We start from the raw sequence: 14,466 nt of genomic DNA, 5'->3' as shown, positions 1-14,466 counted from the left end.
CAACCACCAGGGTTTTCCTATGAAAACTAAAGCCAGGGCTAATCTGACGGGAAAAAGCATTGAAATCTTGCGTGCCTGCCTTACTTACGCAGCAGCTACAGGGAGGAAATTAACTTGTCTTCTCCCTGCAGCCGCTTGCTCCCAGTCATCATTGCAGGGAGTGGATACAGTCCCGATCACTTTACTGTGAGTGTGCTGCTCCCCGTTCCCAGATGACTCGAAATGAGCGGTGCAAGTCCGCTGCTCCAAAAAAGGTAGCCAGACATGATTTTTAACCCTATTTATCTCCAAATGTACCCTACATCTGCAGATGAATAACGTTTTTGGACGTGACCACTTCCCTGTAAGTGACTGATGAAATGGCCAATCCCTTATTATTCAACAATGACTCCATCCGTCTGCCTTTTTTTACCAATATTTTACATTTATTGTTAATATGTTGGAAATATTTCACTTCATGGTCTCTGGACTGATTTGAAGTGTACAAATGTTTGATATGTCATAAGAACACTTTGAGAGTTTTGATGTGGGGGGCACATGATAGCGGAGGATTGGAATCGACTCTAGTCCCATATGCGTTGGAGTGGCAGTATACATGACAGTCGCTCCAGTCATTGTGGAACAGGAGAGGCTCGGGACCCCCATGTTAGTGATTAATGGGGGTCCCTTATGTGGCTGTGTGAAATGTAAGTGTACGGTCTGGTCAGTGATTACAAGGGAGCCGTTTCTGAGATGTCAGTGCTCGTTCCTTTGTAGGAGATCGCATGCCCTGCTCGCTATGCGCAAACTCAGGATTTCATCCCGTACTCGCAGCTGCGTTCAGCTGCGCAGTTCCAGGCAAGTCTTATCCAGTGCACGATATCCACCTTTATTAACCAGGACTGTGACTAGCAGAGCATTGTGCGTTCATCGGTAACATCAACTAAAATGTGCATTTCCTTATCCCTTAAAGCGCACCAACCACCAGGATTTTTATATATATACTAAAGCCAGTGCTATACCGGCGCTATCAGGCTGAGTCTATACATACAGTGCTATACTGGCACTATCAGGCTGATTCTATACATACAGTGCTATACTGGCGCTATCAGGCTGATTCTATACATACAGTGCTATACTGGTGCTATCAGGCTGATTCTATACATACAGTGCTATACTGGTGCTATCAGGCTGAGTCTATACATATAGTGCTATACTGGCACTATCAGGCTGATTCTATACATACAGTGCTATACTGGCACTATCAGGCTGATTCTATACATACAGTGCTATACTGGCACTATCAGGCTGATTCTATACATACAGTGCTATACTGGTGCTATCAGGCTGAGTCTATACATATAGTGCTATACTGGCACTATCAGGCTGATTCTATACATACAGTGCTATACTGGCACTATCAGGCTGATTCTATACATACAGTGCTATACCGGCGCTATCAGGCTGATTCTATACGTACAGTGCTATACTAGCGCTATCAGGCTGATTCTATACATACAGTGCTATACTGGCGCTATCAGGCTGATTCTATACATACAGTGCTATACCGGCGCTATCAGGCTGATTCTATACATACAGTGCTATACTGGTGCTATCAGGCTGATTCTATACATACAGTGCTATACTGGCACCATCAGGCTGATTCTATACATACAGTGCTATACTGGCACTATCAGGCTGATTCTATACATACAGTGCTATACTGGCACTATCAGGCTGATTCTATACATACAGTGCTATACTGGCACCATCAGGCTGATTCTATACATACAGTGCTATACTGGCGCTATCAAGCTGATTCTATACATACAGTGCTATACTGGCGCTATCAGGCTGATTCTATGCATACAGTGCTGTACTGGCACTATCAGGCTGATTCTATGCATTCCGTATATCACTGTATGTATAGAATCCACATGATAACATCAGTATAGCACTGTATGTATAGAATCCGCCTGATAGCGTCGGTATAGCACTGTATGTATAGAATCAGCCTGATAGCATCAGTATAGCACTGTATGTATAGAATCCACATGATAGCATCAGTATAGCACTGTATGTATAGAATCAGCCTGATAGTGCCAGTATAGCACTGTATGCATAGAATCAGCCTGATAGAGCCAGTATAGCACTGTATGTATAGAATCAGCCTGATAATGCTAGTATAGCACTGTATGTATAGAATCCGCCTGATAGCGCCGGTATAGCACTGTATGTATAGAATCCGCCTGATAGCGCCGGTATAGCACTGTATGTATAGAATCAGCCTGATAGTGCCAGTATAGCACTGTATGCATAGAATCAGTCTGATAGTGCTAGTATAGCACTGTATGTATAGACTCAGCCTGATAGCGCCAGTATAGCACTGTATGTATAGAATCAGTCTGATAGTGCCAGTATAGCACTGTATGTATAGAATCAGCCTGATAACACCAGTATAGCACTGTATGTATAGAATCAGCCTGATAGTGCTAGTATAGCACTGTATGTATAGATTCAGCGTGATAGTGCCAGTATAGCACTGTATGTATAGAATCAGTCTGATAGTGCCAGTATAGCACTGTATGCATAGAATCAGTCTGATAGTGCCAGTATAGCACTGTATGTATAGAATCAGCCTGATAGCCCCAGTATACACTGTATGCATAGAACCAGTCTGATAGTGCCAGTATAGCACTGTATGTATAGAATCAGCCTGATGGTGCCAGTATAGCACTGTATGTATAGAATCAGATTGATAGTGCCAGTATAGCACTGTATGTATAGAATCAGCCCGATAGTGCTAGTATAGCACTGTGTATATATAGAATCAGCCTGATAGTGCCAGTATAGCACTGTATGTATAGAATCAGCCTGATAGTGCCAGTATAGCACTGTATGTATAGAATCAGCCTGATAGTGCCAGTATAGCACTGTATATATAGAATCAGCCTGATAGTGCCAGTATAGCACTGTATATATAGAATCAGCCTGATAGTGCCAGTATAGCACTGTATGTATAGAATCCACATGATCGCGCCGGTATAGCACTGTATGTATAGAATCAGCCTGAGAAATCCAGTATAGCACTGTATATGTAGAATCAGCCTGATAGTGCCAGTATAGCACTGTGTGTATAGAATCAGCCTGAGAAAGCCAGTATAGCACTGTATGTATAGAATCAGCCTGATAGTGCCGGTATAGCACTGTATGTATAGAATCAGCCTGATGGTGCCAGTATAGCACTGTATGTATAGAATCAGCCTGATAGTGCCAGTATAGCACTGTATGTATAGAATCAGCCTGATGGTGCCAGTATAGCACTGTATGTATAGAATCAGCCTGATAGTGCCAGTATAGCACTGTATGTATAGAATCAGCCTGATAGTGCCAGTATAGCACTGTATGTATAGAATCAGCCTGATAGTGCCAGTATAACACTGTATGTATAGAATCAGCCTGATAGTGCCAGTATAGCACTGTATGTATAGAATCAGCCTGATAGTGCCAGTATAGCACTGTATGTATAGAATCAGCCTGATAGTGCTAGTATAGCACTGTATGTATAGAATCAGCCTGATAGTGCCAGTATAGCACTGTATGTATAGAATCAGGCTGATAGTGTCAGTATAGCACTGTATGTATAGAATCAGCCTGATAGTGCCAGTATAGCACTGTATGTATAGAATCAGCCTGATAACCCCAGTATAGCACTGTGTGTATAGAATCAGCCTGATAGCCCCAGTATAGCACTGTATGTATAGAATCAGCCTGATAGTGCCAGTATAGCACTGTATGTATAGAATCAGCCTGATAGTGCCAGTATAGCACTGTATGTATAGAATCAGCCTGATAGTGCTAGTATAGCACTGTATGTATAGAATCAGCCTGATAGCGCCAGTATAGCACTGTATGTATAGAATCAGCCTGATAGTGCCAGTATAGCACTGTATGTAGAGAATCAGCCTGATAGTGCCAGTATAGCACTGTATATAGAGAATCAGCCTGATAGTGCCAGTATAGCACTGTGTGTATAGAATCAGCCTGATAGTGTCAGTATAGCACTGTATGTATAGAATCAGCCTGATAGCGCCAGTATAGCACTGTATATATAGAATCAGCCTGATAGTGCCAGTATAGCACTGTATATATAGAATCAGCCTGATAGTGCCAGTATAGCGCTGTATTTATAGAATCCACATGATAGCATCAGTATAGCACTGTATGTATAGAATCAGCCTGATAGTGCCAGTATAGCACTGTATGTATAGAATCCGCCTGATAGCGCCGGTATAGCACTGTATGTATAGAATCAGCCTGATAGTTCCAGTACAGTTAGGTCCAGAAATATTTGGACAGTGACACAAGTTTTGCTATTTTAGCTGTTTACAAAAACATGTTCAGAAATACAATTATATATATAATATGGGCTGAAAGTGCACACTCCCAGCTGCAATATGAGAGTTTTCACATCCAAATCGGAGAAAGGGTTTAGGAATCATAGCTCTGTAATGCATAGCCTCCTCTTTTTCAAGGGACCAAAAGTAATTGGACAAGGGACTCTAAGGGCTGCAATTAACTCTGAAGGCGTCTCCCTCGTTAACCTGTAATCAATGAAGTAGTTAAAAGGTCTGGGGTTGATTACAGGTGTGTGGTTTTGCATTTGGAAGCTGTTGCTGTGACCAGACAACATGCGGTCTAAGGAACTCTCAATTGAGGTGAAGCAGAACATCCTGAGGCTGAAAAAAAAGAAAAAATCCATCAGAGAGATAGCAGACATGCTTGGAGTAGCAAAATCAACAGTCGGGTACATTTTGAGAAAAAAGGAATTGACTGGTGAGCTTGGGAACTCAAAAAGGCCTGGGCGTCCACGGATGACAACAGTGGTGGATGATCGCCGCATACTTTCTTTGGTGAAGAAGAACCCGTTCACAACATCAACTGAAGTCCAGAACACTCTCAGTGAAGTAGGTGTATCTGTCTCTAAGTCAACAGTAAAGAGAAGACTCCATGAAAGTAAATACAAAGGGTTCACATCTAGATGCAAACCATTCATCAATTCCAAAAATAGACAGGCCAGAGTTACATTTGCTGAAAAACACCTCATGAAGCCAGCTCAGTTCTGGAAAAGTATTCTATGGACAGATGAGACAAAGATCAACCTGTACCAGAATGATGGGAAGAAAAAAGACTGGAGAAGAAAGGGAATGGCACATGATCCAAGGCACACCACACCCTCTGTAAAACATGGTGGAGGCAACGTGATGGCATGGGCATGCATGGCTTTCAATGGCACTGGGTCACTTGTGTTTATTGATGACATAACAGCAGACAAGAGTAGCCGGATGAATTCTGAAGTGTACCGGGATATACTTTCAGCCCAGATTCAGCCAAATGCCGCAAAGTTGATCGGACGGCGCTTCATAGTACAGATGGACAATGACCCCAAGCATACAGCCAAAGCTACCCAGGAGTTCATGAGTGCAAAAAAGTGGAACATTCTGCAATGGCCAAGTCAATCACCAGATCTTAACCCAATTGAGCATGCATTTCACATGCTCAAATCCAGACTTAAGACGGAAAGACCCACAAACAAGCAAGACCTGAAGGCTGCGGCTGTAAAGGCCTGGCAAAGCATTAAGAAGGAGGAAACCCAGCGTTTGGTGATGTCCATGGGTTCCAGACTTAAGGCAGTGATTGCCTCCAAAGGATTTGCAACAAAATATTGAAAATAAAAATATTTTGTTTGGGTTTGGTTTATTTGTCCAATTACTTTTGACCTCCTAAAATGTGGAGTGTTTGTAAAGAAATGTGACAATTCCTACAATTTCTATCAGATATTTTTGTTCAAACCTTCAAATTAAACGTTACAATCTGCACTTGAATTCTGTTGTAGAGGTTTCATTTCAAATCCAATGTGGTGGCATGCAGAGCCCAACTCGCCAAAATTGTGTCACTGTCCAAATATTTCTGGACCTAACTGTATAGCACTGTATGTATAGAATCAGCCTGATAGCGCCAGTATAGCACTGTATGCATAGAACCAGTCTGATAGTGCCAGTATAGCACTGTATATATAGAATCAGCCTGATAGTGCCAGTATAGCAGTGTATGTATAGAATCAGCCTGATAGCACCAGTATAGCATTGTATGTATAGAATCAGCCTGATAGTGCCAGTATAGCACTGTATGTATAGAATCAGCCTGATAGTGCCAGTATAGCACTGTATGTATAGAATCAGCCTGATAGCCTCAGTATAGCACTGTATGTATAGAATCAGCCTGATAGTGCCAGCATAGCACTGTATATATAGAATCAGCCTGATAGTGCCAGTAGAGCACTGTATGTATAGAATCAGTCTGATAGTGCCAGTGTAGCACTGTATGTATAGAATCAGCCTGATAGTGCCAGTATAGCACTGTATGTATAGAATCAGCCTGATAGTGCCAGTATAGCACTGTATGTATAGAATCAGCCTGATAGTGTCAGTATAGCACTGTATGCATAGAATCAGTCTGATAGTGCCAGTATAGCACTGTATGTATAGAATCAGCCTGATAGTGCCAGTATAGCACTGTATGCATAGAATCAGCCTGATAGCCCCAGTATAGCACTGTATGTATAGAATCAGCCTGATAGCCCCAGTATAGCACTGTATGTATAGAATCAGCCTGATAGTGCCAGTATAGCACTGTATGTATAGAATCAGCCTGATAGTGCCAGTATAGCTCTGTATATATAGAATCAGCCTGATAGTGCCAGTATAGCACTGTATATATATATAGAATCAGCCTGATAGTGCCAGTATAGCACTGTATGTATAGAATCAGCCTGATAGCGTCAGTATAGCACTGTATATATAGAATCAGCCTGATAGTGCCAGTAGAGCACTGTAAGTATAGAATCAGCCTGATAGCCCCAGTAGAGCACTGTATGTTCAGAATCAGCCTGATAGCCCCAGTATAGCACTGTATGTATAGAATCAGCCTGATAGTGCCAGTATAGCACTGTATGTATAGAATCAGCCTGATAGCACCAGTATAGCACTGTATGTATAGAATCAGCCTGATAGTGCCAGTATAGCACTGTATGTATAAAATCAGCCTGATAGGGCCAGTATAGCACTGTATATATAGAATCAGCCTGATAGGGCCAGTATAGCACTGTGTGTATAGAATCAGCCTGATAGTGCCAGTATAGCACTGTATATATAGAATCAGCCTGATAGCGCCAGTATAGCACTGTATGTATAGAATCAGCCTGATAGTGCCAGTATAGCACTGTATGTATAGAATCAGCCTGATAGTTCCAGTATAGCACTGTATGTATAGAATCAGCCTGATAGCGCCAGTATAGCACTGTATGTATAGAATCAGTCTGATAGTGCCAGTATAGCACTGTATATATAGAATCAGCCTGATAGTGCCACTATAGCACTGTATGTATAGAATCAGCCTGATAGTACCAGTATAGCACTGTATGTATAGAATCAGCATTATAGTACCAGTATAGCACTGTATGTATAGAATCAGCCTGATAGTGCCAGTATAGCACTGGCTTTAGTTTTCATAGGAAAATCCTGGTGGTTGGTCGTCTTTAAGACCATTTCCACCCATAACATCCAACATCCCTGAGTCCATGGCTTGTCCTCTTCTGTCAAGTTATTAGTGCTGGGGCTGTAGTGTGGCGGCGGGGCTGTAGTGGGGCGGCGGGGCTGTAGTGGGGCGGCGGGGCTGTAGTGGGGCGGCGGGGCTGTAGTGTGGCGGCGGGGCTGTAGTGTGGCGGCGGGGCTGTAGTGTGGCGGCGGGGCTGTAGTGTGGCGGCGGGGCTGTAGTGTGGCGGCGGGGCTGTAGTGTGGCGGCGGGGCTGTAGTGTGGCGGCGGGGCTGTAGTGTGGCGGCGGGGCTGTAGTGTGGCGGCGGGGCTGTAGTGTGGCGGCGGGGCTGTAGTGTGGCGGCGGGGCTCTAGTGTGGCGGCGGGGCTGTAGTGGGGCGGCGGGGCTGTAGTGGGGCGGCGGGGCTGTAGTGGGGCGGCGGGGCTGTAGTGGGGCGGCAGAGCAGTACCACCTCCTAGAGATGACCGTACTGCATGGGGAACAGTCATGCTCTTTGTGTTGACCGCACACATGGATTTATATGGGATTTTAGATGCCCTGTGGTCACAATGAATTTTCTTTTACAGAATTTTTGTTTTTTATTTCCATCAGTTCTGTCTTTGATTTATTAAACTGATAATTGACATGTTTCTGCCACCACTGGGGGTCTCTACGAAAAGTTAAGCTTTATGGGCCCCGGGTGGGGTTGAGCTTCAAAATAACACCCCATAACTCCGCTACAGACTGGCGCCGCTCCTCTGTACCTCGTATTGTTTCCACCGATAGAATCCGTCTGGAGGGGGTGGTCATGTAACCACTGATTGGCTGCAGCTTTCACCCCAACTGGTTTCTTCCTACTCAGAATGTAAAGGCTGCAGCCAATCACAGGTCAGGTGACGTCCCTCTGATGTCATGTGACCAGCGGTGGACACAATGGGAGGTGGAGGAAGAAGCTGGCTAGGTGGCGCCAGCGAGACTGAAAACAAAAAGAGAAAGTTTTCTTTTTGTATTTTAATACTTTGACAGAAGAGGATAATTTTGATCTTAATGTCCAGGTAATTTTATTTTTTCTTGTTAGTAATTTACCTCTACAACCCACCATATAAAGGCGAGAATGACGGCTGGTCACCTGATATCGGTTCTGATCACCTCCATACAATTAGTGATGCACCATTATTATAGCAGTATAACCTACCGCCATATACAACTGGCAGGATCTTTTTAGTAGTAAACCGTATTTAATAGTTTCTGACGTTGGATCGATCATTAAGATCCGGTTAGAGGCTGAGATATAATATGCCACTGATGTCACGTGACCTGCGGCCAGGCGTCTGATCCCGCTATGATGGGGTTTGTGTTCCCGCGTGTTGTGCAGTGAAAAGCGCGTGTGACACACATCGGATCCGCTGCCCGTCTGATGTCTGTCCCATGCGAGTGCCTGATCTAGCAAGTGTCCTTTCCACCGGCTTCTGCTTTTTTCTACAATGGCGATCGTGTCCTTGAAGCAGAAATCCGGAGACGACAATTAATAGGACCAGAGCCGCCTTCAGTGGTAATTGTGTTTTTTCCTTACAGCTCTGCAGACTCAGCGGAACTAGCGGTGCATTTGTATCCTGGAGCGGTGACCATACAGGGGGTGCTACGAAGGAAGACGCTACTAAAAGAAGGCAAAAAGCCAACAGTAAGCGCCCCCGAGTGGACATAATGGCCAGATCACTCTTGATATAGAGGGACATTATGGGCCGGCGGGCAGTGACGTGTACGCTCCCCACCATTACATGTAGTAACACTGCAGCACGGCGCCACCTAGAGCCAGACTGCAAGATGGCAGATGACATTCTACCAAGGCAAAGTGTCACTGTGATTGTTTCCCATAATGAGAGAGTCTTAGAAGAAGCAGAATATTCGTGTTGTAGTTTTGAACCTCATCATTCATTTTACAATTCACCAGTAATTGGGACTGCGGAGGGAAAATGATGGAATGCCACCATTGGTTTTGGGGGTTTGTTTTTCTGGTTTTCATTGTGCGGTAAAAGTCACCTTGGCGATATTTTAAGGGCTCTGCGTGATACCAAACTTGTACAGTTTTTGTTGCTTTAGGGGCTTAAAAGCAAATCTGAAGTTTGTGTATTAAAAAAAAAATGGTTTTTGTTGCCGTTTTCCAAATCCAATAATTTTACCTGTTTCTGTTGATGGAGCTTTAGATTGCCTTTTTTCATTTTTTTGGCATCCACTTTTTTTTTTTTTCTTTGCAACTTTTTTTCATTGGTTAAAATTTTTATATTTGGCTAAATCACTAGTTTTATCGGCAGTGTTAGACTGGGTGGAGTGGGCGCTGCTCCGGAGTCTGCGGCACACAACCTGGGAGACTGGGTGGAGCGGGGCTGCTCCGGAGCCTGCGGCACACAACCTGGGAGACTGGGTGGAGCGGGGCTGCTCCGGAGCCTGCGGCACACAACCTGGGAGACTGGGTGGAGCGGGGCTGCTCCGGAGCCTGCGGCACACAACCTGGGAGACTGGGTGGAGCGGGGCTGCTCCGGAGCCTGCGGCACACAACCTGGGAGACTGGGTGGAGCGCGGGGCTGCTCCGGAGCCTGCGGCACACAACCTGGGAGACTGGGTGGAGCGGGGCTGCTCCGGAGCCTGCGGCACACAACCTGGGAGACTGGGTGGAGCGGGGCTGCTCCGTAGCCTGCGGCACACAACCTGGGAGACTGGGTGGAGCGGGGCTGCTCCGGACTCTGCGGCACACAACCTGGGAGACTGGGTGGAGCGGGGCTGCTCCGGAGCCTGCGGAACACAACCTGGGAGACTGGGTGGAGCGGGGCTGCTCCGGAGCCTGCGGCACACAACCTGGGAGACTGGGTGGAGCGGGGCTGCTCCGGAGCCTGCGGCACACAACCTGGGAGACTGGGTGGAGCGGGGCTGCTCCGGAGCCTGCGGCACACAACCTGGGAGACTGGGTGGAGCGGGGCTGCTCCGGAGCCTGCGGCACACAACCTGGGAGACTGGGTGGAGCGGGGCTGCTCCGGAGCCTGCGGCACACAACCTGGGAGACTGGGTGGAGCGGGGCTGCTCCGGAGCCTGCGGCACACAACCTGGGAGACTGGGTGGAGCGGGGCTGCTCCGGAGCCTGCGGCACACAACCTGGGAGACTGGGTGAAGCGGGGCTGCTCCGGAGCCTGCGGCACACAACCTGAGGCATATCTAAAAAGTAAAACTTCAGCTCCATGGGGGAGAAGGTGTAAAGTCCTGCGTCCGTAGGGCGATGTCGGCATATTACTCCTATGAGGCTTGAGATCAGGTGTTCTACTTTGTTCCGGAGAAATGTGAATATTGGTTCTAACTTGTAACGTGTTCTCTGCAGGTTGCGTCCTGGACCAAATACTGGGCAGTTCTGTGCGGCACGCAGCTCATTTATTATACAGCTAAATCCCTGAAAGCCACAGAGAGGAAACATGTGAGTAAATGGTTAATCTGGGAAATGACAGGGGGTCATCGCTCTCACAGGGCAAGTAGCGAGGGGCAGCACTGATACACCGCCTTCGTTTCACTGACGGTGGCCTCTTTCTAGCACCGCAGTGAATCGTAATGGCGCGTGGTACTGTTATGTCAGATGGTACTTTCTGCCTTCTCTTGCTCACACGTCCCTAGATCTCGATTTCTAATGACTGCGTTGTAGCTGATGCTTTAGTGGCACCGAGGGTGTTGTAGCATGTGTGAGACTGCACCGGATGATCCCGTCTCCTATCCCAAGCTGTTAAAGGGAAGCAGTCACAGCACGGAGCAGATCCTGGCTGCACACGCCGGCAGTTCAGAGCAAATCTAGGTTAAAGCATCAATCCAGCATTTTTTCCAATTTTCTAATCGGTTAGGCCATACTCTCATACTTGCCCACCACTGTTTTCACCTTCTGTCCCCACCGCTCTTGATGGTCTCAATCAGTTTGACCTGCCAGATCGCTGCAGTATTTCATGGAGTGCATTGGAAGTCACAAATCCATGCAAGTCTATAAGAGCCTCGTTCTGGCTCTCATAGACCTGCATTGAGAGCTTGTGACTGTTACCTCTGACTCCCAGCCATTCAGAAGTTGCGGTTAAAAGATGACACTCGTCAAAGTTGAAGACACCAGAAGGTCAGTAGGGTCAGGGAAATAAAATTAGAAGTACCACTCAAGTGCTGGAAAAAAAAAAGCAAAATGCTGCAGTGGTAATTTAAATATCTGTCCGGGGACCATAGGTAGAGATTTGACCAGTCCTCCAGTGCCCCTGGCTTTCCCCCATCACTACAGGTGACTGACAGGTCTCTCCCTCTATAAACACATGAATAGAGAACGCTCAATCAACTCCAGTGGTTCTAGAAGCAGCCGACCATGTGCTGGACTAGTCTGGTGTCTGACTATGATCCCGTGCTGGACTAGTCTGGTGTCTGACTATGGTCTCGTGCTGGACTAGTCTGGAGTCCGAATATGGTCCCGTGCTGGACTAGTCTGGTGTCCGACTATGGTCCCGTGCTGGACTAGTCTGGTGTCCGACTATGGTCCCGTGCTGGACTAGTCTGGTGTCCGAATATGGTCCCGTGCTGGACTAGTCTGGTGTCCGACTATGGTCCCGTGCTGGACTAGTCTGGTGTCCGAATATGGTCCCGTGCTGGACTAGTCTGGTGTCCGACTATGGTCCCGTGCTGGACTAGTCTGGTGACTGACTATGGTCCCGTGCTGGACTAGTCTGGTGTCCGAATATGGTCCCGTGCTGGACTAGTCTGGTGACTATGGTCCCGTGCTGGACTAGTCTGGTGACTGACTATGGTCCCGTGCTGGACTAGTCTGGTGTCCGACTATGGTCCCGTGCTGGACTAGTCTGGTGACTGACTATGGTCCCGTGCTGGACTAGTCTGGTGTCCGACTATGGTCCCAGGCCAGACCTTTAAGCTGTGGTTTCTCTGAACGAACTGCCAAAGCATGCAACCAGTGTAAAGATAAAAATATAGCGCATATGAGAAGCACCCGTGGAGTGATTTCTGTATATCTATATTATAGAATTGCTCACCTGGTTAGGTTGTGCGCCCTCGCACAACCCCGGTGTTAGATGTATAATTCCTCTGGGGGATGAGGGACTGTCTCAGCTGGCGTTATCCGTTGTTTTGCTGGGTGGATCCAGGTTTGTTGCCGCTGCTGGCTTCAGATTCACCGACTTCTTGAATCCTGGAGCTCTGTGCGGACCTGCGTCCTGCCGCTGTTAGTTCAAATGATCTGATGGATTCTATTACTCACAGCAGCTCTACCCGGATTCCCTTATGGGAGTAGGCATGTAGAAAAAAGATTCCGGTCTTTGTGAGCGCTAGTAATAGATCTTTGGTCTTTGATCTTTTAAGAAATTTGGCTTTATTATTAATAACATAAAGCTCTTGTATTAACACAGCGCGTTTCAGCAAGATACACTTGCCATCCTCAGGTGAGGATGGCAAGTGTATCTTGCTGAAACGCGTTGTGTTAATACAAGAGCTTTATGTTATTAATAATAAAGCCAAATTTCTTAAAAGATCAAAGACCAAAGATCTATTACTAGCGCTCACAAAGACCGGAATCTTTTTTCTACAAAGCATGCAACCAGGACCTGACTCATGCCGCCTGTGGTTTGGGCATCATGAATCAACTGACTCCATTACCTTTTAAGCTGCCCATGCCTGTTACATGCAGAGAAGCTAATTGTGAGCCTCCAGCGATCCCGTGTATCGGGTGGCTCCTGACTCCCCTCTAATGACAGATAGGGACAATGATCCGATATCAAACCTATTCTGGCAGCAGTCTGCTGGACTCTTACACGAGGAGTACGTGCACGTGCGATAGACCTGAGCGTGACGCGCCCTGTAATCTGTGCATATCTTTTCTATCACCTGGTTCACACTGGAATGTGTTTCGAGCCGTGATCCGGCGCTCCTGTGAGTAATCGCGCTCCTGTGAGTAATCGCGCTCCTGTGAGTAATCGCGCTCATTCCTTTGTCAGGGACAATGCATTTTTGTTCTTGTCTGTTACTAATAAAAGCTGCTCATGTGGAAACGTTCTGTGTCTGAGAACAAAGCGCGGAGTGACGGCATTATTTAGAGAAATGCTGATTAAAGCACGTGAAGGACACAATCAGCGCAGAACGCGTGGGCACATATCCTGTGATTGCTGGCAGCGCGATCACAGATTAGCACGACAGGACGGTGCAGCGCGATCACAGATTAGCACGGCAGGACGGTGCAGCGCTATCACAGATTAGCACGGCAGGACGGTGCAGCGCTATCACAGATTAGCACGGCAGGACGGTGCAGCGTGATCACAGATTAGCACGGCTTTAGAGTGCAGCGCGATCACAGATTAGCACGGCAGGACGGTGCAGCGCTATCACAGATTAGCACGGCAGGACGGTGCAGCACGATCACAGATTAGCACGGCAGGACGGTGCAGCGCGATCACAGATTAGCACGGCAGGACGGTGCAGCGCTATCACAGATTAGCACGGCAGGACGGTGCAGCACGATCACAGATTAGCACGGCAGGACGGTGCAGCGCGATCACAGATTAGCACGGCAGGACGGTGCAGCGCGATCACAGATTAGCACGGCAGGACGGTGCAGCGCTATCACAGATTAGCACGGCAGGACGGTGCAGCACGATCACAGATTAGCACGGCAGGACGGTGCAGCGCGATCACAGATTAGCACGGCAGGACGGTGCAGCGCGATCACAGATTAGCACGGCAGGACGGTGCAGCGCGATCACAGATTAGCACGGCAGGACGGTGCAGCGCGATCACAGATTAGCACGGCAGGACGGTGCGGACGATCCTCCTAGAGTCATACAATATATATATATATATCATATAAAAAAATCAAAGGCGCCGCGTCC

General features: G+C 47.0%; 1 protein-coding gene across 1 annotated transcript in view; it reads left to right on the top strand.

Moving 5' to 3' along the window:
- The window catches only part of LOC142250104 (ras-specific guanine nucleotide-releasing factor RalGPS2-like), a 155,362-nt gene that overhangs the window by 126,831 nt on the left and 14,065 nt on the right, over nucleotides 1-14,466 (top strand). The window contains exons 11-13 of the mRNA XM_075322168.1: nucleotides 757-837; nucleotides 9,149-9,254; nucleotides 10,941-11,033. Coding sequence (XP_075178283.1) covers nucleotides 757-837; nucleotides 9,149-9,254; nucleotides 10,941-11,033 — 280 coding nt within the window. The remainder of the gene's footprint in view (nucleotides 1-756; nucleotides 838-9,148; nucleotides 9,255-10,940; nucleotides 11,034-14,466) is intronic.

This window comes from Anomaloglossus baeobatrachus, chromosome 8 (assembly GCF_048569485.1).
Source record: "Anomaloglossus baeobatrachus isolate aAnoBae1 chromosome 8, aAnoBae1.hap1, whole genome shotgun sequence".
Lineage (NCBI taxonomy): Eukaryota > Metazoa > Chordata > Amphibia > Anura > Aromobatidae > Anomaloglossus > Anomaloglossus baeobatrachus.
Note: the sequence above shows the minus strand (reverse complement) of the source record. Positions and strands in the feature narration are given on the sequence as shown.